Source organism: Pungitius pungitius, chromosome 3 (assembly GCF_949316345.1).
Source record: "Pungitius pungitius chromosome 3, fPunPun2.1, whole genome shotgun sequence".
NCBI lineage: Eukaryota > Metazoa > Chordata > Actinopteri > Perciformes > Gasterosteidae > Pungitius > Pungitius pungitius.
In genome coordinates, this window is record NC_084902.1 from 5,638,830 (window position 1) to 5,659,401 (window position 20,572).

The 20,572-nt window shown below is 46.5% G+C and overlaps 3 protein-coding genes across 6 annotated transcripts in view; 1 reads left to right on the forward strand and 2 right to left on the reverse strand.

Annotated features, from left to right (window-relative positions):
* Positions 1 to 124: 124 nt before the first annotated feature.
* Positions 125 to 3,477, reverse strand: slc19a3b (solute carrier family 19 member 3b). The gene is made up of 8 exons (XM_062561112.1): positions 3,177 to 3,477; positions 2,870 to 3,049; positions 2,456 to 2,621; positions 2,078 to 2,369; positions 1,736 to 1,884; positions 801 to 993; positions 503 to 644; positions 125 to 290 (listed from the first exon to the last, which is right to left on the reverse strand). Exons 1-8 carry the CDS (start codon positions 3,324 to 3,326, stop codon positions 138 to 140), a joined length of 1,425 nt encoding a protein of 474 aa, XP_062417096.1. The 5' UTR covers positions 3,327 to 3,477; the 3' UTR covers positions 125 to 137.
* A 571-nt stretch (positions 3,478 to 4,048) lies between these two features.
* Positions 4,049 to 10,831, forward strand: daw1 (dynein assembly factor with WDR repeat domains 1). 2 transcript variants are annotated; one of them, XM_037489752.2, is made up of 14 exons: positions 4,049 to 4,168; positions 4,337 to 4,409; positions 4,811 to 4,955; positions 5,668 to 5,726; positions 5,827 to 5,949; positions 6,053 to 6,152; positions 6,412 to 6,519; positions 7,078 to 7,184; positions 7,333 to 7,435; positions 7,823 to 7,937; positions 8,163 to 8,239; positions 8,471 to 8,500; positions 9,550 to 9,712; positions 9,899 to 10,831. In XM_037489752.2, the coding sequence occupies exons 1-14, from the start codon at positions 4,075 to 4,077 to the stop codon at positions 9,931 to 9,933; spliced, it is 1,332 nt and encodes a 443-aa protein (XP_037345649.2). In that variant the 5' UTR covers positions 4,049 to 4,074; the 3' UTR covers positions 9,934 to 10,831. The 2 variants fall into 2 exon arrangements, with proteins under 2 accessions (XP_037345649.2, XP_037345733.2); XM_037489836.2 differs by lacking the exon at positions 8,471 to 8,500.
* Positions 10,832 to 11,054: 223 nt separating this feature from the next.
* sphkap (SPHK1 interactor, AKAP domain containing) overlaps positions 11,055 to 20,572 on the reverse strand; it is a 55,794-nt gene continuing 46,276 nt past the window's right edge. For 2 of the 3 annotated variants that reach the window (XM_037489386.2, XM_037489472.2), the window contains 7 exons: positions 19,996 to 20,263; positions 16,103 to 19,475; positions 14,407 to 14,568; positions 13,494 to 13,577; positions 13,016 to 13,065; positions 11,958 to 12,142; positions 11,055 to 11,507 (listed from right to left, as the gene is read on the reverse strand). In XM_037489386.2, the coding sequence (XP_037345283.2) occupies positions 11,355 to 11,507; positions 11,958 to 12,142; positions 13,016 to 13,065; positions 13,494 to 13,577; positions 14,407 to 14,568; positions 16,103 to 19,475; positions 19,996 to 20,263 (4,275 nt within the window). In that variant the 3' untranslated portion in view covers positions 11,055 to 11,354. The remainder of the gene's footprint in view (positions 11,508 to 11,957; positions 12,143 to 13,015; positions 13,066 to 13,493; positions 13,578 to 14,406; positions 14,569 to 16,102; positions 19,476 to 19,995; positions 20,264 to 20,572) is intronic. The other variant, XM_037489557.2, reaches the window with a different exon arrangement.

Consider the following 20,572-nt stretch of genomic DNA (forward strand, 5'->3'; position numbering starts at 1 on the left):
AGGGCCCTCTGCCCCCCATTTTAAAAAGTCTAGAGCCGCCACTGTGAAGGGTGATTATTTAATTCCTCAAAAACAAACGGATCCTTCTCATTTGGTATCATGGAACCACAAAAAAAAAACACCTGCGTAGATGTTGGTCAGAAACGCTCAGCAGGGAGAACCTCCCCACTGGACTCTGGTTCCGTGGTTCCCGTGCGCTCAGGACTGCGTTGGTTAACACACGCAGTGTAGGTCCCTCGGATCAGAAAGAGCACAGAGATGGTGGCGTAGTAGCTGCCGTAGACGATGAACTGCAGAGAAACCAACCTCAACGTTACGGTTTTAATCTGAATCCGTCTTTATTAAAGCTCACTGCGTGTAATCGTGAGTGAGATCCACCAGGTGTCCCTCTTTCCACACATATGGAGCTTTTGTTATCGAAAAGAAAACACGATTGTGAGTGAACTCTCGGTGTTCTGCCGTTTTAATTGAATGGATAAACGAACGCTGTGTATGAACGTACCTGCGTCACGATGTCCAGCCCCAGAGCAGCTTCATCAACAACCGTGAACGTCAGAATCGTCTGCACCAGAAGGGCCACGAAGGTGTTGATCCCGAACGTCAAGGCATAGCACTCCATGGAGAGGTTGGAAGCAATCTGAAATCTAAAACGAATAAGATGCTAATCTTTTCTGAGAGAACCGTGCTGCATGTTTATGCCAAAGTAATCTGAGGACTTGAGTTTGTTTCATCAAGCTTCTTTCTGTGTTGTTCATCCATCTACAGACGTGGGTGGTTTCGAAAAAAAAAAAAAAACTCACGTGGTGATGGTGATGAGCAACATATAGCAGGACTTGAATATGACGTAACCAGCATAACATGCCCAGATGCTGCTGGTGAGCGCCATCAGAAACACGGCGCCCGTCCCCACGGCTGAGAACAAGCCCAACGCCAGCTCGCCCCACACGGCCCACGCCACCTGGATGTGGCCCACGGAGAACGCCGCTGCAGCACCTGGCCCGTGTTAGAAAAACGGAAAAAAGATGAAGGGCTTCGTCCGACACATCCTCCGCTGAGTCGTGATACATTATTTATTCCCAACAACATTTCTGTCTTCTGAACAAAGCTTTTATTTTCTGCTGGTGTTTTATGATGAATCACTTTAAACTCATCTCCTGGAATCAAGTATCAGCAGTGATCTGAGGATGTATTTTATTTATTATTAGCACCCCAAACTTCTTTGCACCCTAACCCAGGTTGAGTGGAAGCCAACAGGGCCACGATGCTGCTATTCCCTCTTAAAACTAATACACATTTTCCATTGAATCCAGTATGCCGTGTAACAAGGAATAGCATGTTTGTTTTCTTTTAATTGCAGGTTTTTATATGTGCCATCAGCCTTTGATACCTGTGTTACATTTGTGTTGTGTAAGCATCCCCCTGTAGTAATTCAACTCCTTGAACAATCATTTTGTTCTCTGTTCCTCTGTGAAGTTAAAGGGTGAAAAAGTTTATGAGTGATATATTCTGTTTACACAATACTATTCCTGTTAGCTAGTATTTCATTTGAAGCTGGTGATCTTTATGATTCTGTTATTAGGATTTCACGGGATATGTTGACAGAAAGAAAAATGTACCGGCCTTATGCTTTCAGAACCGTGTATTGTGATACTGCAGTAACTCGAGTGTAATTTCATCAGAACTGGGAACCGCAAAAATGTTTCCTTTCTGTATTACATTCTCTGTTACGTCTTACCCACAAGGGAGCACGCCGCTTCTACGCCTCCGTTGTAGATGGATGAGGAGGCAGACGGTTCTATGTGATCCCACATGAGCTGGATGTAGTTGAAAACCTGCACGTAGCCAGCTGTGGCCAGAGCCCACCACAGGGACCAGTAGATCACGCTCCTGCGTTGGAGGTCATTAATGAAACCGTGAAGCAATTAGCGGGAATGTCCTACGGTTAAGAGTACTTTTTAAATACATTACAGGTCAAAAACACCACAATGAATCCTTTTCTGATTTGCTCATTTGTTACAACGAGATGCGTTGAACTAGGGTGAGGGATGAAATGTGCAGTAGCTGTGTGCGTGTTGACGGGTAAACTAGATGCCTGGAGGAATAGGAATCCCTGAAGCTCTGCCAAAGCAGAAGGCCCGCGGTGGCCACGTTGCCCCCGGTGCGCCAGCCAGCAGCGCCACGACGCCGCGCGTTCGCTTCCCCCGAGCCGGCCCCATCCTTCTCCTCCTCGGGCCCGTCCCCTCCAGAGGTCCCATCCTTCTCCGCTTTGAAGAAGAGGCTCCGCTGGGGCATGGGCAGCCCGAAGGAGATGAGGAAAGCCGTGCTTTGAATCCCCAGAGTGATCGCATTGAGGTAGAAGTAGTCTATTCCTGTTGATTCGGAGGGCAAACTCTGTCAGTGTTTGCTCACATCGGAGATTTTCTCTCTTAAAGGGCGTTCTTTCGTTGTTCTCTACCTGCCAGGGAGACCAGCACTTGGGCCAAGCTGGCGCCGAATGTATATCCAGCCAGCATTGCACTTCGCAGGTAACCGGTGGCCCTTTGGTAACTCTCAACTGGAATCACAGTGTAAATGTAGGAAAAGTAGGCCACCTCTGTGGAAGCCACCACGGCATAGTTGACCTGTTGGTGGGATGGAATGGTTTCAAAGAGAGTGCCTCGTACAAGTAATGCATAACGTAATGCAATATTTCGCAGTTATCCTTTAGTTATATCTGTCAATGTTAGGATTGTAGTATGTAGCGTATAGAACTTCATCTGCATCTCAGGATCACAAGTGCTGCAGCCTTGATGATTCTGAATAATACGAAAACATTTATACAATGCAACTCTTTTCAAACCAATTCATTTAGTCGTTTTTTTCAGTGGACCTGAAGGACGACCATAGCAGGCAGACCCGGGGCAAAGCAGAGCAGGACATAGTTGGTGACCAGGAAGAACCCCTGCACCACAATGAGGGGCTTGTGCCTCAGCAGGTCAGTCAGCAGGAAGACGGGGACGAGGAAGGCCAGGTAGGAGTACGTCCAGATAGGGAACAGGTAGTTAGTCACCTGTGGGAAACTACAATCTCATCATGTGTCTCATGTGTCAGTGACAAAATCAATACACTAGAGCTCCTAATGAAAGATCTCCATGGTAGAATTTCATAACATAAAAGTATTTGTCTGACCAGCTTACCACTTCTCCCGAGATGTTCTTGTTCGGTCCGATGAGGTAAGGCGTGAGGAAGGGCTCCGCTACTCTGCAGTTAGCAAAGAACCCATAGAGAGACAGGACAGCCGTTGGGTAAGCCCAGCTGGACGACCTCAGTTTGGCAAAACAGCCCATACCTTCACTTCCAAGGAATTCCCCAGGGAGATGTCCTTAGTTTAAATTGTTACAGAAGCACTGCCTGAGACGCTTCTTCTGTGGAGGAAGTCAGGCTTTCCTGGACTTCCTCCTTGGGGCTATCAGTGTTTCATAGTAGCTTGGACATACACGCACACATGTCCTAATCTTTGTTATCAACACGTGTCTTAGTCACAGTTTATGAGCAATAGACTTCAACCTGTTATGAAACCGAGGGACCGTTGGGAGGTGGTTAAACAAGACTTTCTTCAGTTTGATGCCAGCATGTGATGGATTAGATGCCCAGGAATAAGATGATTCCCCTTCTGCAGCGTTAAGGCATTTATTAATTATAAGCTGCTGGGATGAACCAATTCTCTACCTGTATGCATAAGATATTTAAACAGCTGTATGTATTAACCATATGAAACCCAAACCCAAGGTAGTTTATGTTGTAGTTTGGGTTTAATGATCTCACAAAGCATCGAGCAACTGAGCTGAATTTGGCTGTTTTTACTCCTTGTGTATTCCTCGTGTCTTTATTGTGTATTTCTTGTGTATTCCTGTGTTTTCAAACTTCACTGACTCATAACAAAGCCCCGCACGGTAAAAATGCGGAGAAGCAGAAAATGAAAGAGCAGTCACCAACATCCTGGAGCTTGGTTATTTCTGTTTCCTCCGATGATGGTGGTACTGCGCATGCGCCGTGAGTGCGTCCGTCGTCGTGGAAACGGTTTGTTGATGGCGGATGTCAGAGACGATTGTTCGATACGGAATTGCTTATAAACAACGTGACGCTAAAATGAAACTCAAGCGGTTCCTTCTCAGATATTATCCACCGGGTAATGTGAATTATTTTCATTTCAACTAATTGTGACGTAAATTACGTCATATTTCGGGAATATGCCAGTGATTTAGAGGAATGTTTTCAACTTTTGACAACTTGCTGCTAGCTTAGCACTAACTATAATGTTTGCTAACGTTAACTTCTTTCATTTTTCTGCTCTCAGGGATAATCCTGGAATACGAAAAAGAAGGATTATTGAAGACCAAATCGATGGACCTGTTGGATTTGACTCCCGAGTGCGTGAGCTGGGTCGGGTCATGTTTATTACCAGTTGATAACGTTGTGATTCCATTAAGCCGCAAAGTTACGTGAGACCTCGGTATTCAACAGAAGGTTAATGGTTCGTCACCGAAACGCCCGACCAACACTTCCACTGCTGTTGAATGTGATATTAAACACTTAAAGTACCATTGATCCTAACCGGGCTGCAGGCTTACGATGCACTGCGAGGTGTCGGGGTTGTTGTTAAGTTGTTATCGTTTACATTACTTTTTAAATAAATGTTACTTACAAAATTCATAAATGTGCCAAAAGTCAAAAATATTTTTTATTACTTTTTCATTATCACTTTTCCAATGTTCCCTTTCAGGAGATGTTATGTTTAAAAAAGAAATGTATTTATTGTCCCACCATGCAGAACAAACCCAGATGAGTTGTTGGCAGAGATCCGTCGGTCAGAACCTCTGGTCACAGAGTCCCGGGCTGATCAGGTCAAACAGCTGATCCTTCGCCTTCAGCAGAAACAGGGCCACAAGGACCAGCACGGGTTCTGTTTCTCTAAGGTCGGGCCCTGGACTCATACTTACATCACTGGCACCTTATCACTACATGAACACAATGCATCCAAATTCAATGAAATAGCTCACATTGTTGAAGATATTCATATGTTCCATTACCTTGTATAATGTTCATATAATGTTCATCGGTACAGAGATTGTGCATTATATTAAAAGACTAAGATTAGATCCGTTAGCGGATTTTAATTTCTGTAGAGCTGTTTTACTCAATTACACAGGCATCTGAACATATTTTGGATGATGACATTTTTGGCAATATCAGCTCATTGCAGCAGGTTATTACTTCCCCGAGCGGTTCTCTTTATGAGTGCTATTTACATCATTGGAAAGGGTAAGTAATTAAATGAATCACTGCTGCAAAAAGACACTAGAGGACAGCAGTGGTTAGATTATGAAGTCTTAGAATTAGAAGCCAAGTAAGCATGCTGGTTGTCTAATAACATGATTAAAAACAGATGGTCCGGCCTGTTTTAGTAGGTCCACAGAACGGGTCAGACCTTTGGGTTTGTTATGTGGCTGTAAGTCAGAAGATATTTTCTCCTTGTGTCTAAAACTTCTGCACAAGGAGAGAAATCCGTCCACCACTAGTTGGCCTGGGGGGAGACGTCTTCCTCTTAAAACAAAGTCAGAGTATTCTTAATGATTGAAGTAGCCTTGGTGGTTTCATTAAATCTTTCTCTGTTCTTTTTTGTTGTAGAGCCTTAAAGCACACATACTGCCGCTGACAAATGTTGCCTTTAACAAATCAGGGTCACGGTAGGTATATCTCCTCCTCTGAAAGTCCTTCACTTTGGGGAAATAGGAAAAGCCATGTATTGTCGTTTGTTGTGTTTCTCTTTATCTCTGAACTCTCCAGGTTCATAACGGGGAGCTATGACAGGACATGTCGAGTTTGGGACACAGCCTCAGGAACCGCTGTGCACACTCTGGAGGGCCACAGGAACGTGGTTTATGCAATTGCATTCAACAACCCCTACGGGTAATGAGCTGTTGCAGCACATTTGTCATTGCATCAGAGGACCGTTGCTTTATTTGAGAGTATGTTTCTTTTTTTTTCTTCTTTTTTATCTTTCAAAACTTAGAGACAAGATTGCCACCGGCTCCTTTGACAAGACGTGCAAACTGTGGTGCGCTGAGACGGGCAAATGTTTTCATACCTTTTGCGGTCACACGGCAGAAATAGTATGTATGGACATCAGTTTTAGCTATATATGATTCCATCAATTAATGGTGTTGGATGTATGCTATAAACTACTGAACAAACTAAATATTCATGCACACTTTTAGTCTTCAGGATCAGCTGCTTTAAAGTAGGGTCAAAGGCCAACTGAGTACTTCAAATGCATAGTTTAACTCATATTTTCTAGTACTTTGTCCACCACATTCTTTTTCTTTTCTTTCTTGCAACTTTTAAAGAGACTTTCTTTTGTTCTTTATGTAGGTGTGCCTGGCATTCAACCCCCAGAGCACACTGGTAGCCACAGGTAGCATGGATGCCACTGCCAGGCTGTGGGATGTGGAGACTGGGGAGGAGGTGGCCAATCTGACTGTGAGTATTCTTTACTTTTACCTCCTACATCCCAATACCTCCCCCCCCCCCCCCCCCTCCGCCAATAAATGGCTCACATCCATTCATTAATAATGCATTCATTCAGTAAAATAGGTCTTTCACTTCTGAGAGTAATTATCCCTAAATGGAACGTTGTTATCCCCGCCGATGGCTAGATTCTTTTCCACCCACGATCGGGTGGTGAATGTTACTGCCACCTGTTAATAAGGCTACTGGTAGGAGGGGTGAGGGGGGGGGGGCACAGTGAGCTCCCTTTGATGTGCAGACTGCACGTGGGTCTGCGGCGTGACTGGTGGCTTGCCTGTGTCTCCGCTCTGTCGGCACTCCACACCAACAAGAATCCACAGTGCTGAGAGGAGTCAATGCCGCGTAGAATCTTAATGCTCGTTATTTATTTCAAGAAATGGCTCGGTTCAGTATTATTCTTATAAATCATGTTGCATATTTGATGTGCATATTCATCCACACAGGGGGAGAAAGAGAAGGACTTAATGAGAGAAACATAAGGGATAATTGTCTCTTCTCCGTGTCATCCAGGGTCACACTGCAGAGGTCCTGTCTCTGTGCTTTAACACGGTGGGAAATCAGCTGGTCACCGGCTCCTTTGACCACACCGTTGCAATATGGGATGTGGCTTCAGGAAGGTCAGAGACGCTTACTATCGTTGCATCGCACAAATGCATTTGTGAATGTGAGTCACCGTTTACTCTGTGCAGGAAAGGCATCACGCTAGTCGATTTTGCACACATCAGTGCACAAGTGAGTCATTGCTGCCCTTTGTTTCTTTCTCAGACGTGTCCACATTCTGACCGGTCACGGAGGGGAGATCAGCAATGTTCAGTTTAACTGGGACTGCTCCCTCATAGTCACAGGCTCCATGGACAAAACCTGCAAGGTAACCTATCAGCAAGCCAAAAGGTCTTTTCACAGCTTCAATTATTTAGCAATACTTTGTTATCCATTTATTTATTACATTCATTAGCATTTTAAAACTATTGCAAAGCACGAGACTCTTTTCTGTTTCCCACTCGCTGTCTCTAAGTTTTTCCATCGTCAAAGGAGATGTTTAATCCTAATATGTTAATTCTACAAAGGTGAGTCATGCGCTGACAAATCATCCACCCCTCTGTACTCCCCTGGGGGAGATGGTTAGAGTAAAGGCACTTAAAACTGCGTCCAGCTGTTTTGCTCGTCAATCAACAGGAATGTGTTTTTTTCTCTTGTTTGTATTGACGTATAATTAATTCTCTGAGAGTTTTGTGTTGTATGTATGTAAATGCAGTTGTGGAAGGCAGTCAGCGGGAAGTGTGTGGCCACCATGGCTGGGCACAGAGAGGAGGTGCTGGATGTGTGTTTTGATCTGAGGGGCCAGCTCATTGCCTCCGCGTCTGCCGATGGTGAGACAAGTAATCCACGTACATCAAATAAATAAATAACGTGTGTGTGTGTGTGTGTGTATACACACTCCAGTTTTCCCCTGAAAATGACAAAAACATAATTTAATTTAAAGAAATGTTGCGACGCATGCTCCATATTACTTTAATTTGTTGTGTTGATGCTGGTTTGTGTATATGCGTATAGTCATATGTACACAAATAACCCTGCCCAACCTTGTCTGTCAGGTACAGCGAGAGTGTTCAGTTCTACCACACATCAGTGTCTTGTGACCCTGGAGGGCCATGATGGAGAGATCTCCAAGGTAACTGTCGCTCTAACTTCATGTCTCTCTTAAGTAACAAATCGTTTCTTGTGTTCTAGCTTGTTATTGTGAAAAGCTGTAGCACAGAAGTGAGTGAGGAGCTTTGCTTTTCATGAACACCTCCTTCAGAATCGTGTTTTTGGTTGTATGAAACATTTACTTTTTGTTGACCAGCCAAGTTCCAAGTGGGAATGAGCTTTTGCTTCTTCTGTTTCCACATCTCCTTCTCAGCGTGTAGCTACATCTCTCCTGGCCATGACTGTAAGTAGGACATTGGTCTCTAAAGTGTGACGCTGAAGTAGAGCGACAGGAGTTCAGGCTTCAGGCTGTTTTGTGCTGACTGTCACATGGTACAACTCTGCAAGTAGGACATGTTGTAGGGCTGCAGTAGAGCTACTGGATGCTTTTGAGGTAGCAAATGTCATGTCTGACCATGAATTAGCAGGGTCTGGCCTCGTATTATTAACCTCTGAACTCGCGCCCCGAATGTTGCACCCATGCCATCACATGCAATCAGCCACCCTCAAAAAGAACGTGCACTACATTATCTGAGTCCGCCAAACTGTGGCATCAGTTGTGTGTGTATGTTTTATTTATAGCCTGCATGAACCTCGCACTCCAGTGATTTTCCCAATGTACCATTGTCCTTGCCTTGCCTTTGTGTGTGTGCGCCCTGCAGGTTGTGGCCCAGAGGGTTTCTGTGTACAAGGGGCTCAGAAGTTACCCCTCTTCACTAAAACATCAGGATCTCAGTAATACGTTGGCAGGGAGGAGGGACATTTTACAGTATTAACACTCTACTCCTCCCTCGATGCCTCTTTACCACAAACATGCTTTTCTTTGGCTGGTTACTTATTACTGGATTGTCAGCCGGTCCCTCTGAGTCTCGTGAGCGTGTTATCTCAGAGACGTCTTGAAGGAATCTCAATTTGCTCCATCAGGATCAGATCAGATCTCATCAGATTATGGAGGACAAACATCTGTGATCCAACAGAACATGTCTTTTACAATGATTCTTTTTAAGCGTGACTATGACCTCATTTCTCGCAAAGCTTGAATGTCTCTCTTCTCTGGCCATGTCACATTACATAAACATTGTGTGTTCTTCTTACTATGGAGATATTACGCCCCCCCCCCCCCCCCCCCAAGTGTTAATGACATCTGGAATAATGTTGCCGATCAGGTGTTCTTAACTAACTCACCTGCCATTAGTTTTCATCTTTTCTGTATCATCTCTTATCCAGCATCTCTCCTGCAGCTCACGATCCTAGACTCATGTAACACACACCTCTGAATAAAACCCCCGACAGATCTGTTTCAGCCCCCAAGGCAGCAGGATCCTGACTGCCGGCTCCGACAGGACGGCCCGTCTGTGGGACGTTCAGTCCGGAGTCTGCCTACAAGTCCTGCAGGGGCACACCGACGAGATCTTCTCCTGCGTCTTCAACTACGAGGGGGACACTATCATTACAGGTACACACACACACACACACACACACAGCCACTCATACATCTGATGACCATGCACTCTGTAAGGCGAGCAGCAAATGAACTGCTTCCGCCCAGCCGTCAGGAACGATTAAACACACATTTTGGAGAAAAAAAAAAAAGCTGTGTCCTTCTTTGCAGCCACCTGTTCTTGTTTGTGCTCTCCTGCAGGAAGCAAGGATAACACATGCCGGATCTGGTACTGACCCCCTCAGAGGATGAGGGGGGCATATACAGTACATGGACACAACAGTTCACCATGTGTATATCACTGTGTGGAAGTCCCTTTGAGGTAAAAGAGAGTTCTAAAAAAAAAGGGCTATAAGGAGGCAATTAGTTGAGCTTAGCATGCAGACTTAGAGCAGCAGAACACACAAACCTCGCTCTGTTTGAGTTCAAAACTACGCCTACCGGCCTATTCTGCCTCACCTTCATGAGCCCATTATCAGCTAACAACTTCTTCTGATATTTTTGTTTACACTGTTTGTACGCATCTGCGATGCACACAAAACATTGTTTTCTGAAAGCACAATAAAATGATGTTTTTTCCATCAACATAGCTGCTGGTTTATAACCAGTTTATAACCAGTTCATTCAAGTGTTGAGTTGCCTTTCTGCTGAATGTTACAAAGTGATCAACTGTGCTGGTATTTCACATCACAGCAATTTATTGATGTCAAAAGATAAATACATTCAGTTCTACCGTGACAGTTTACAGCTGAATTGTGTGCTTACCCCCCCCTCCCCCTCATCCCCCTCCCCCAACACTAGTGAACCACTCAGTAGAGAAATGAACAGACCTATTTCACGTACAAATTTGACATTACAAACCTCACTGCGTCGTCCTGACATAGTAAAAGCTAAAAAGAGCTGTCCACTACTCCAAGGTGCAGAAGTTCCAAATCTACAGTATATACAGCACAGCTATCCAAAATAATCAGTTCCAAAGTAACAGGAATAAGATAACATACTTACTTAGAACTGAATTTCAAAGTCACAACAGAGGTGGGTACGTCGGCCGATGGACACAACACAGATATGGACATTTCGCTTTTTGTCAAGCAAATGTGCACTTTTAAGTCAGTAGGAGGTGAAACAACTTTTTCTGGGCTTATGTTGGTATTGAAGGTATGAGAATCTAACTTCATATATATATATATATATATATATAAAACCTGAAACAGTTAAAACCAACTATAGCAACATGTAGCCCTGTTTGTGTATGTGACTCACTAGCGAGGTGATTCTGAAGTTAAGTTTCTTATCTTCTGTTGGTACTTTGCTTCATGTGTGTTGATTTGGAATCATTTGGTTGTGAGAATCTGTAAAAAAAAAAAAAAAAGTGTGTGTGTGTGTGTGTGTGTCTCACTAGAGAGGTGATTGTGGAAATAGAAACATGCTTTTGTTAAAGGGAGACTGGTCCATCCATGGCTGCCAAAAGATACTAAACACAACTTCCATTGACAGATTGAGGTGCATACAGTTTGCGGATCGTGTTGTGCTTTCAACTTGCAGTGGGAGACATTTGGGGTGATGAGACGCGATCGGGTTGGGAACACGTGGGATGTTCGAGGGGTCAGCGAATACGTGTCTTTTTGCTTTGCAGTAGGCGGCGGCTTCGGGGCCCCTACAGGGTCTCCAACAGCCAATCAAACAGGCTGGACAGAGGCCGACCCTCCTCTTCCTCTTTCTCGTGTAGCTCACAGAACTGGACCACCGCGCGGAACAAGTCTGCAATCCGCCACGACCTCTGAGACATCAGGTGGACCACCCTCTGAAACTGAGATAGCAAAGACGCACCTAATGCAACCCTCTGTTGACTGTGTGAAATGAAATGTGTGAAAGGTTCAATTGAATAGTATGCCATAAAATACGTCATGTCATAGTTTGTCATAGTTTCATATGAAGGCATGAAAGAGGTCAAAGGGTAGTATGTCATGAAAATGTTATATGATATAGTATACTACGGAATAATAATCAATACAGATCAGGCATTGTTATAAGACTAGTGGTATGCCGTAAAAATGATGTCTTAACCCCTCTATGACATGAAGACTTTTGGAGGCTCTGTGGTCCCTGAATCCATATCAACGTGGGCTCGTGACCTCAGTTTCTCTCATATCCGGCGACAGGGTTAGAATAATCAAGGAAACCCAATCAAACAAAACATTATTTGAAAAGTATTGATTAGTGAGTGACGTGATGTTTTTGGAGTGGGTGGTGAGCCTACCTTTGCAGCGCCCTTGTCTTTGGACTTCCTGTAGTAAAGAGCAGGGAGGCCCAGCTCGGAGGCGGCGATCCACTGCAGGGCCACTCTGAGCTCCGAGTCCACGCATCCGGCCTCCACGTCGCAGTTCACCACCAACAGCACCCGGAGGTTGCTGCTTGCGCCCGATGACCTCTCTGACCCGCCCTCTGAAAACCCCAAAGGAGACAGGGAATACTGGCAATACTGTTTTAACGTAGATGTGTAGTTCTCCTGTTCTATCATAAAAGGCCAATAAACCTTCATATGGACGTATGATGATGATGAGTTGAATTGTGCATGTTCCAGGTCATGCTATGCTTTACAATACACCTTTACTTTAAGTGCAAAGGTCATAGGTGAGAAAAAGTAATCGAATCAAAAGCTGAAAAGGTAAAAAAAAAGTCTATAATATGTTGAATGGAAAAATGTCACAGGAAAAAGTAAATAATAATGGGTCAAAAAATGTTTTGTTAGATCATTTAAAAAGTGGTTGTTTCCCCCTATTGTACTCCTCATGTTTGTGTGTCTTATCAGTAGTGCAATAGTTGTTTTTTCTTTGTCTTTCCTATTCATTTAAGGTGCTTCCTTCGTTTGTTGTTCTTTATTTTTGTTTGTATCGCATTTTTAAGAGAAAGAGGCTTCATCCTTAAGGGGTTTATCCTAATAAATTAAATAGTAAAATAACACCTTTGATGTTAAATATTTTGTCTACACCCTTAGAGCACAGCACTTACGCACAGAGATGTCATTGTCTACGTTTCTTGCTTGAACGTGAACTCCAGAAGCCCACGAGACCTTTTCGTTCCAAGTGCTTTTCACTAGTTAGAAAAAGGCTCAGTTCTGCTTTCAGATCATCTTTGTTGGAGCGTAAGTCGTTAAACAAAACTGAATTTGGTGTTCAGACATCTCTGAAACTACAAGGCCTTTCTCAAACTTTGATCTTTAACACCGAGGTGGCAGAATTAAGAATTGATGTTACAGCTAAAGGAAGTGAATAATTAAGGAGCTGATACAACATGAAACTTGAACACGACACCCACCGAAGGCATTTTCCTTTGTTCCCCTCTGATGTCCTTTCTCTGTCTGTTCACTGTGAGGAAAACAAACAGTTGATAGTTACAGTACTCTAACGTCAGCACGGGAACTATGAAACAACGGCTAGTCAGGTTAGCATCACATAGGGACTGTAAGCAGCATCAACTAAACATTCAAAGCTTTACAAAAACCCTGCCAACCAACATATCTAGAGCTCACTAAGTAACATTTGATTTGTATAAAAAGCTAAATGTACACATGACACATTACGGGTGTACAGGGGGTCATGTGCTAGCAGAACATTAATACCCGCACAAAATGACTGAATATGTAATTAGCTAAAATCATGTGCAGGAACGTTGGCAGCCTGTCACATGACCCCTAATGGCTTCGCTCTAGGTGACAAAATGCAATATTCTATCCAGGTATAAGAAAAAATAGCAGGATGGGCATCAGAGAGCCTGCGACAGCGTCACCAGTTACCTGATTGCTGTCATCTGACTGGGCACATCGGAAAAAGCCTCCAGGTCCGCCGGGCCCAGGCTCGACGCGCTGCTGGTCCCGTTCCTGTTAGCCAGGGGGGGGGAAACAACGGCCAGCGTCAATCGCATGTCATCTCGAGACATCCAGCGCGATCACTGACGCGTGAAGAGAACAAAAACCAGGCGCAGCGATGTAGGACATGTTGTTAATTAGCTGGTGATTAACATATAAACTGCAGCTGCAGCGGAATCGGACCTTCGGGGCGGGGAGAGCTGGCCTGTCTGGGAATGAAGATGAGGAGATCTGGAAGGTAGTTTAGGCGGATAGGGTGGACGGGCGGGGCTGCCAGCCGAGCCATTGTTTCACAACATAGATCGGGGAAATGAGGTGGTGTTAAATTAAGCAGGTAGATGGAAAGGTTGCAAGAAGCGGCGAGTGTTTGTGGTGGCGGCGCAGCTAGCTGGTACGGCCACAACCGCTAAATAAGCATGAAGCACAAAACTAAGAGAATTGCCACACTGAGCAGTGTCCCATTCCGTCATCTTAATTCACACACCGGTGTCTTTAAAAAAAAAAAAAAAAACAGATTCATATTTATATGCAATTTATAATAGCTCAAACTATTGGTGCATAACCACAACATGTGTATTGTCTTCTAAAGGTGAATTGAAAACACGGTTGGATACTGTGAGCTGCACACACTGCACATACCTGTGCACGGAGTGCAGGGCACGCTCTAGTCCTGTGTGCGAGCTATGGACAGGCCCTTCCCCTGCCATATACTGCCTCTGCAGGTGTGGGTATCGCAGCAGCGCGGGGGGGTGGGGGGGGGAGCACAGGTGTCGCTAGCAATGGGCCGATGAGAGTGGGGTGAGGGTGGGAGCAGCAGCGCCAAGGAGCAACGGTTACTGACCCCTCGCTCAGCTGGATAAAACTACTGGTCTCCTCGTGGGGGTCATCCTCGGGGGTTATTTGGGACCAGCTCCCCATGCTCTCTTCGCTGCTAGCGCTCATAGAGCGCTTGGCGCTCTTCACTACCGCAGCCCCCGCCGCGGTTGGCCTGTCCCTCTCGCTGCTGGGGAGAGCAAACCGCAAGCTGGGTGGGTATGACCATCGAATAGTTTCGCACAAAGTCTGCTGCAATGTACTTTTGGCTTTTTTTCGCCCAACGTAGTTCCTCTGATCACTATTCATCCAAACACTGAGTTTTTGATCTCAAAATGCATTCTAAGGTAGTAATGGGAGATTATTAAATACAGTAAAGTACAGTCACGTCATACAGATGACAAGCCATTGGAAGTTAAAAATAACTAGACCACATAAAAAATATAGCTAGTTCATTTCAATATATTTAATGCACGAGCAAACTGCACTCCCAGAGGTTCTTTCAGTTCCTCAGGCAACTGATTAATTAAGTCATAATCAGAAGATCGGGGGATGCCATCCATGACAATTCCAGGGGGAAATCCGACCGACTACGCAAATGATTGAGTTCCACTCTTACACAAGGGATGGCCAGATTCACTTCACTTGTTCCTGGATTACATGTATAGTAAAGTGAAAAGAAGCGCATGTTGAGACTCTCCAGAGGCCCTGGAGCATTTCAGCTTTTCTTCTTCATCATTAACTATTGAAGAAGTCTTGTTTTGGAGAATCGGAATGTCTTTATAACACAGTAAAAGGGCAAAAGAAAACAAATGATGCCCCACGTATGGATTTTACATTTCTCCTTTCCCCAAGCAATGTGGAACATTAGCACCTTTTTCCAATAACATAATTTCAGTGGGCTCATTTGATTCCGGACTGAGACGCATAATGAACTGCTCCAGTCTTCATTACTTTCACAATATTGTGTAAAATGTATTTTCTGGTCTACGCTCTCCTGCGTTTACTCAAACATTCTACATTTCTAGACTTTGAGTAAATTTAAGACAGACCATGTCCAATATATATGAATCATAAGGCTGACATACCTTTATTAAAATTGAAGTGACTTCATATAAACACCATTTTTCAGCTAACCTTCTGCCAAACAATTTCTCTCGAGCAACGTTTGATCTAATCTGACACAACAATTCTTCTCCTCCTTGTGTCAACGTAATGTAAATAGCTATCGAGTGTATTGGGGTTTCAGTGGGTTGGCCAAGCGTGAGTGCAGCTTTTACCGATCCGGGTGAATCGTGCAGCCCCACAGAGGATAAAAGATGGAGCTACTAAAAGCTTTCTGCACACACGGTTCATGACCCAGACAGTGTGAGTCACCGCCTAGCCAAACGTTTGTTAAACCTCACACACTGCTAAAATAGACCCTTTTTCCACAGTTCCGGCTTTGTATCTTCCATTCTGTGATCAAACTCAAAAGAATGGCTTCGACACTTGGCGGCCGTGTGCTTTGATCAGACGACCTAATGTTTACCTTAAAAAATAATGTGTGATTCTTCGCTCTTAGTCTTGTCAGAAGAATTAATCTCTACGGTGTTATGATTCTGCTGCGGTTGGATATATAAATCACTCTGCCTTAAGGTAGGGGTCTGGCTCTAGCACAGAGGGGGTGGGGGGAGGGGAGGGGGTCTGGATCTGGCACAGAGGGACTGTGAGCGGTGCACTACCTGTTGCCTGGAGCTCTCTCTGTGCGCCTCGTGGCCGACACTTCTGCGGGTGTTTCCTGAGGTCCTCCCACTGTCCTTTCGGGATTTGACGGAGTCTCTTCATCCCTCTGATCCCCCTCGATGTGGATCAGCGGCACCCCTCTGGGGCCCCTCATACGGGGCGCGCCGCCGTCGACAGTCCCGGACCCTGCGCCAATACCAGTCTGCTCTTGATTGGACCTACTTCGACCGCAAGTCAGGTGAGACTGTTTGAACCCCCTCCTTCTTTCGCCAACAGGCATGTACGGCTGTGATATTGACCCAGCTGTACCCCCGGCCACATCTTGCTGGCCCCCCAGGGCAGACTTGCCAATATCTACAATATCCGCTGCCAGGCGATCGGCGAACTGTTGCACGTGGGGCTGGGAGTCTCCCGCGGCCTCCAGCTCAATGCTGTCCTCTGGGTCAGCAATGATCTTGTTCTTTCTCATCAAGGACTCAATGGAACTCGACCAGGTCTCATTGATCAGCATATCGGTAATATGGTCAGTCCGACCCCGTTGATAGAGGCAGGAGTCTGACTTGCACAGTCCTGTGGCCGACACGGAGTTGGTGGGGAAGACATTCAGGGTGTCTCCCCGCACGTTGCGGGCAAATCCGTCGAAGGAATTTGCTTTTATGGGCGAGTTGACAGTCAGTCTGGAGTCTGAGGAGCGGCGGTCCGGGACAGAGGACTGTCGTATACAGAAGGGTGTCCTGGAAGGGGGGAACAGGCTGTTGCTCCACTCCTTAGTCTTTGCGATGCCATACTCTCTGTTTTCCTTGTCCATGTCCCGCAGCATGAACCTGTAGAACTCCTCCGTGATGCTCTCCGTGCTCGACTGCTTGGACAGGCAGGATGAGGTCCGGACATTGAGGTGACCGTTTTTCTTTGACGCGGCCTGTTGCACGGCCGCGGTCAAAATGCTGCTGGCATTTTTTCCTGCGTAGTAGTCCAGGAGCAGGTCGAAGCCCCTGCCCTCGGTCTCCATCTGGTTCACCATGAACCGGGAAAACTCATCGGTGATGCTCTCGCAGCTGGACTGCTTAGAGATGGAGCTACCGCGGCTCAAGTTCTGACCCAACCGACTGCCGGGGCCCAAGGTGTTGGGCGTTCCTGTGGGGTCGGCATCTTCTTCTGGAATGCTCTCGTAGCTAGAGGCCTTCCCGCGGCTCCACCTCTCACACTGCAACCTGCTGCGCGGCTGGCCGGTTTTGGAGGTGTCCACCACGTTCAGCTCCGGGCAGTTCATGATCCTTGCCGTGACTTCGGAGGCGAAGAGGGCAAACGGGTCCTGTGGTTCATCTAGGTTTACCGATTCGTCCACCACCCGGTTAACCAGCCGCTCCATCAGCTCCGGTTGCTCCTCCGTCTTCCTCTTGATCTCACTGAGGCGCGGCGCGCGGTGTTTCTTGGAGGCGGCGTTGCCGCTGTGCGCTTCTTTCCTCCTGAGCACTGTGCGGCAAGCGGGGATCAAGTAGGCCTCTGGCCCTTCAGTAGATGTCCCCTTCAGGGCACAGAACCAAGGCTGTTTCCCAGTGTTGTTTTCGAGGCAGATGGCGGCCAGTTCTGTGGCCATGGACACAACTGTAGCAGCCAAATCATCAGCATAGCAAGTGATAGGTGTCCTGGATTCTGAATCCATTCTCCAAGAGAGCAAAGAACTGCAAGAGTTGAGGGAGGACTGAGGTGTGAGGGAGGCCTGTCTGTCGTCACTGGCTATCACTACTCGTCCTCTTCGGTCCGTGTTGTGGACTTGGATTTCACTCAAAGGTTCTCTGAAGGCACCACTGCCCTGCTGGTGTTCAGAGAAATCCTTGGCAGGCAGATAGGTGGATTTAGAATGACTTTGTCTGCACGACGACTGCTGTTGTTTCTCTTTGCCGTGTGCTGTGGAGAAAGACGATATCAGATCATTTTCCTCAAGCACATATTTCTCCCGCAGCCCAGGAACCATGGTAAGCTTATCTGTGCAGTGAAAGATGCTGCACTGGTTCCCGCTATTGCTGAACTGGCCGTGGCCAACTAAGCACTGTAATTGACCGAAGGGATCCTTGCTCTCTTTGGTGGCAGATGGCTCCCTAGCACCCGTGTTGCCCTCTTGTGTCTCGTAGGACCCTTGATCACATCTTGAGATATGACAGATTTTCTTCTGTGTCAGGCAAAGGATATCAAACAGCAAGTTGTTAACACTGTCCTGCAGAAAGACCTGAAGGCCTGGGGCATCTTTTCCATTACCCTCCAGTTCTTTTTTCTTTTTTGCTTTCTCTAAAGCATGTTTGAACAGGCTGTCTGCCACCTCATTTATCAGGTCATCCACTTCTCTTTCATCCATGTAGGAGCGCTTTGGACAAGTGATGCCATCGACTATCTTGTTATGCGTGGCCTCCAGCAGGTGGGCGACACTCCTGTAGCCCTGCGGCTGAGTCAGAACCTCCGCCGCTTCCCTGTGTAGGACCTCGGCGATGTTGGCGCGAAACGCTTCCACACTGGTGCCCTCGGCCACGCTGCAGTGCAGCGGGATGGCTGCGGAGGCTTTGGCGGCAGACATCAGACCACAGGACGCCGTGTAGGCTTCAAGGGACTCGGCGTCGGAATCCCCGCACTCCGCCGACGGCTCTGTGAGCTCCACGGCGGCTACAGCGCCAGCCACCTGAGCCATGCCGCACATCGCCGAGGAGAAGGAGTAGTCGGCTCTCTCCTCTCGTTCCGGCAGCTCCTCCTCCGTGTCTCCCTCTGACGCCGATTCCATGGCATGCTGTTCAGCCAGCTGCGGGTTGGTAATGGTGCCGATGACACTGGCGGCACACGCCAGAGCCACGTCGACGTGTTTCGCCGGGTGTCCCCCGCTGTGGTGGGGCGCTGGAGCCTGTGTCCCGTTATCTGGCGTCTCCTGGGCGTCGACAGCGACATCCTGGCCGGGCACATGGGAGGCCGCCGCCTCAGGCCATTCTGGCTCTCCGTCAGAATTGTCCGGGCTTTGAACTATCACAATCTTGGGGAGTTCAAAGGAGCAAGTACGCTGCTGGGAAGGTTCTTTGGTCTTTGGAGGACGAGCAGCGTCAGGTGTACGACCGGAGAGGGACACGCTTACAGCAGCCTCCGAGACAAAGCAGGTTTCATCTTGAGACAGCCGTATGAAGGCGTCTTGCAGTACCGATTCGGCCAGATTGGTGGCGTAGTGACCGGCTGATTCTTTATTATGAAGGCTTGCTCGCTGGTGCCCTTCTTTTTTTACCTCCGCCTCCTCCCTGTTCTGGTAATTGGCCAGCGGTCCCCTCTGACATGCAAGTCTGACGCCATGTTTCTGCGCAACCTCTACCGAGGTTTCTGCCAGGTCGCCACTCTCTGGTTCTACGAGGAGACAGATAAAAACAGAGGACAGCAGGGAATGAAACGGGTGCACAATGATAGACGGCAGCTTTATCAGTTCCAAAGTGTCACAGCGAGAGTAGAAACTTCAATTTCCCCTCGTTACCCTGTGAAGTAACACATTGGCTCATCACACACACACTTCTTATACGTTCTCAGTCACAAAAAAATAATCTTTCTGCAGTATTGCTGCGCGTCCTTTCAACTTATCTTACTTTGACGGATTTAGCCTTAAAATTCCACAGTATCTCTGTGCAACATCACTGCCACTGTTATCATATTTCAATGAGCTGAGGCCCAATGTCTCAACACTACCATTGTAAATATTACAGTTTAAGAAACTACTATCCACGTGGATGGTTTCCAATAGCTGAAGATATTTTCTTAGTCACTTAGGTAAAGGAAAATGCCATCACATCAAAACGTGTTCTTGGAAAGACCACTTCATGCTGATATACCAAGCAACAAACAAAAACCTCTGCGTGGAGGTAAAGAGGTTCACCATTTCTGAGACCATCGTCCTCGCTGTCATCCCCCAGGTGTTCTGAGGCCGTCAGGAAGTCTTCTTCTATGGACGAGATGGAGCGATTAGTGTCGTCGTCGATCCGCTGCCTGGCTGCTCGGCCCTGCTGAAGCTGCAGCTCTTTCCCCCACTGGAGACCAATCAGGAACTTGTTGACCTCAACGATGATGTTGCCAGGTTGGCTGGAGCGTCTCGGCCCTGAACACTGAACCAGGCACACGCCCGTACTTCTCTGCTGCTGCCCACCCTGAATGGAATATGTACAATCATCTACTCCGCATGCACATAGAGAAACACATAAATACACATGTACAAGGTTCCTAAATGAACACACTCCCACACTCACACACCCCAATCATGCATTGACCTTTAGAGGAAAAGATGTAGTCATAAAACATCCTAAACCTCTAAAAAAAGTCTATGGGATGATCATTGGCTCAAAGGAAAGTATTTAGTGGACACCTTTTTATTCTGAAAAAAATATTTATATATACTGTAAGTCATATACTGTAAGTCATCCAAAGTGGATGTTTTTCGGTTTAACGTGCACTTTGGG

Coding starts and splice junctions, on each gene's coding strand:
- slc19a3b (XM_062561112.1), bottom strand. CDS start 3,326: ATGGGCTGTTTTGCCAAACTGAGGTCGTCCAGCTGGGCTTACCCAACG. Junction 2,370..2,455: donor AGTGCTGGTCTCCCTGGCAG/GTAGAGAACAAC, acceptor CCGAATCAACAG/GAATAGACTACTTCTACCTC. Junction 1,885..2,077: donor TCCAGGCATCTAGTTTACCC/GTCAACACGCAC, acceptor CCAACGCAGGAG/CGTGATCTACTGGTCCCTGT.
- daw1 (XM_037489752.2), top strand. CDS start 4,075: ATGTCAGAGACGATTGTTCGATACGGAATTGCTTATAAACAACGTGAC. Junction 6,520..7,077: donor AGGAGGTGGCCAATCTGACT/GTGAGTATTCTT, acceptor CGTGTCATCCAG/GGTCACACTGCAGAGGTCCT. Junction 8,501..9,549: donor CATCTCTCCTGGCCATGACT/GTAAGTAGGACA, acceptor AACCCCCGACAG/ATCTGTTTCAGCCCCCAAGG.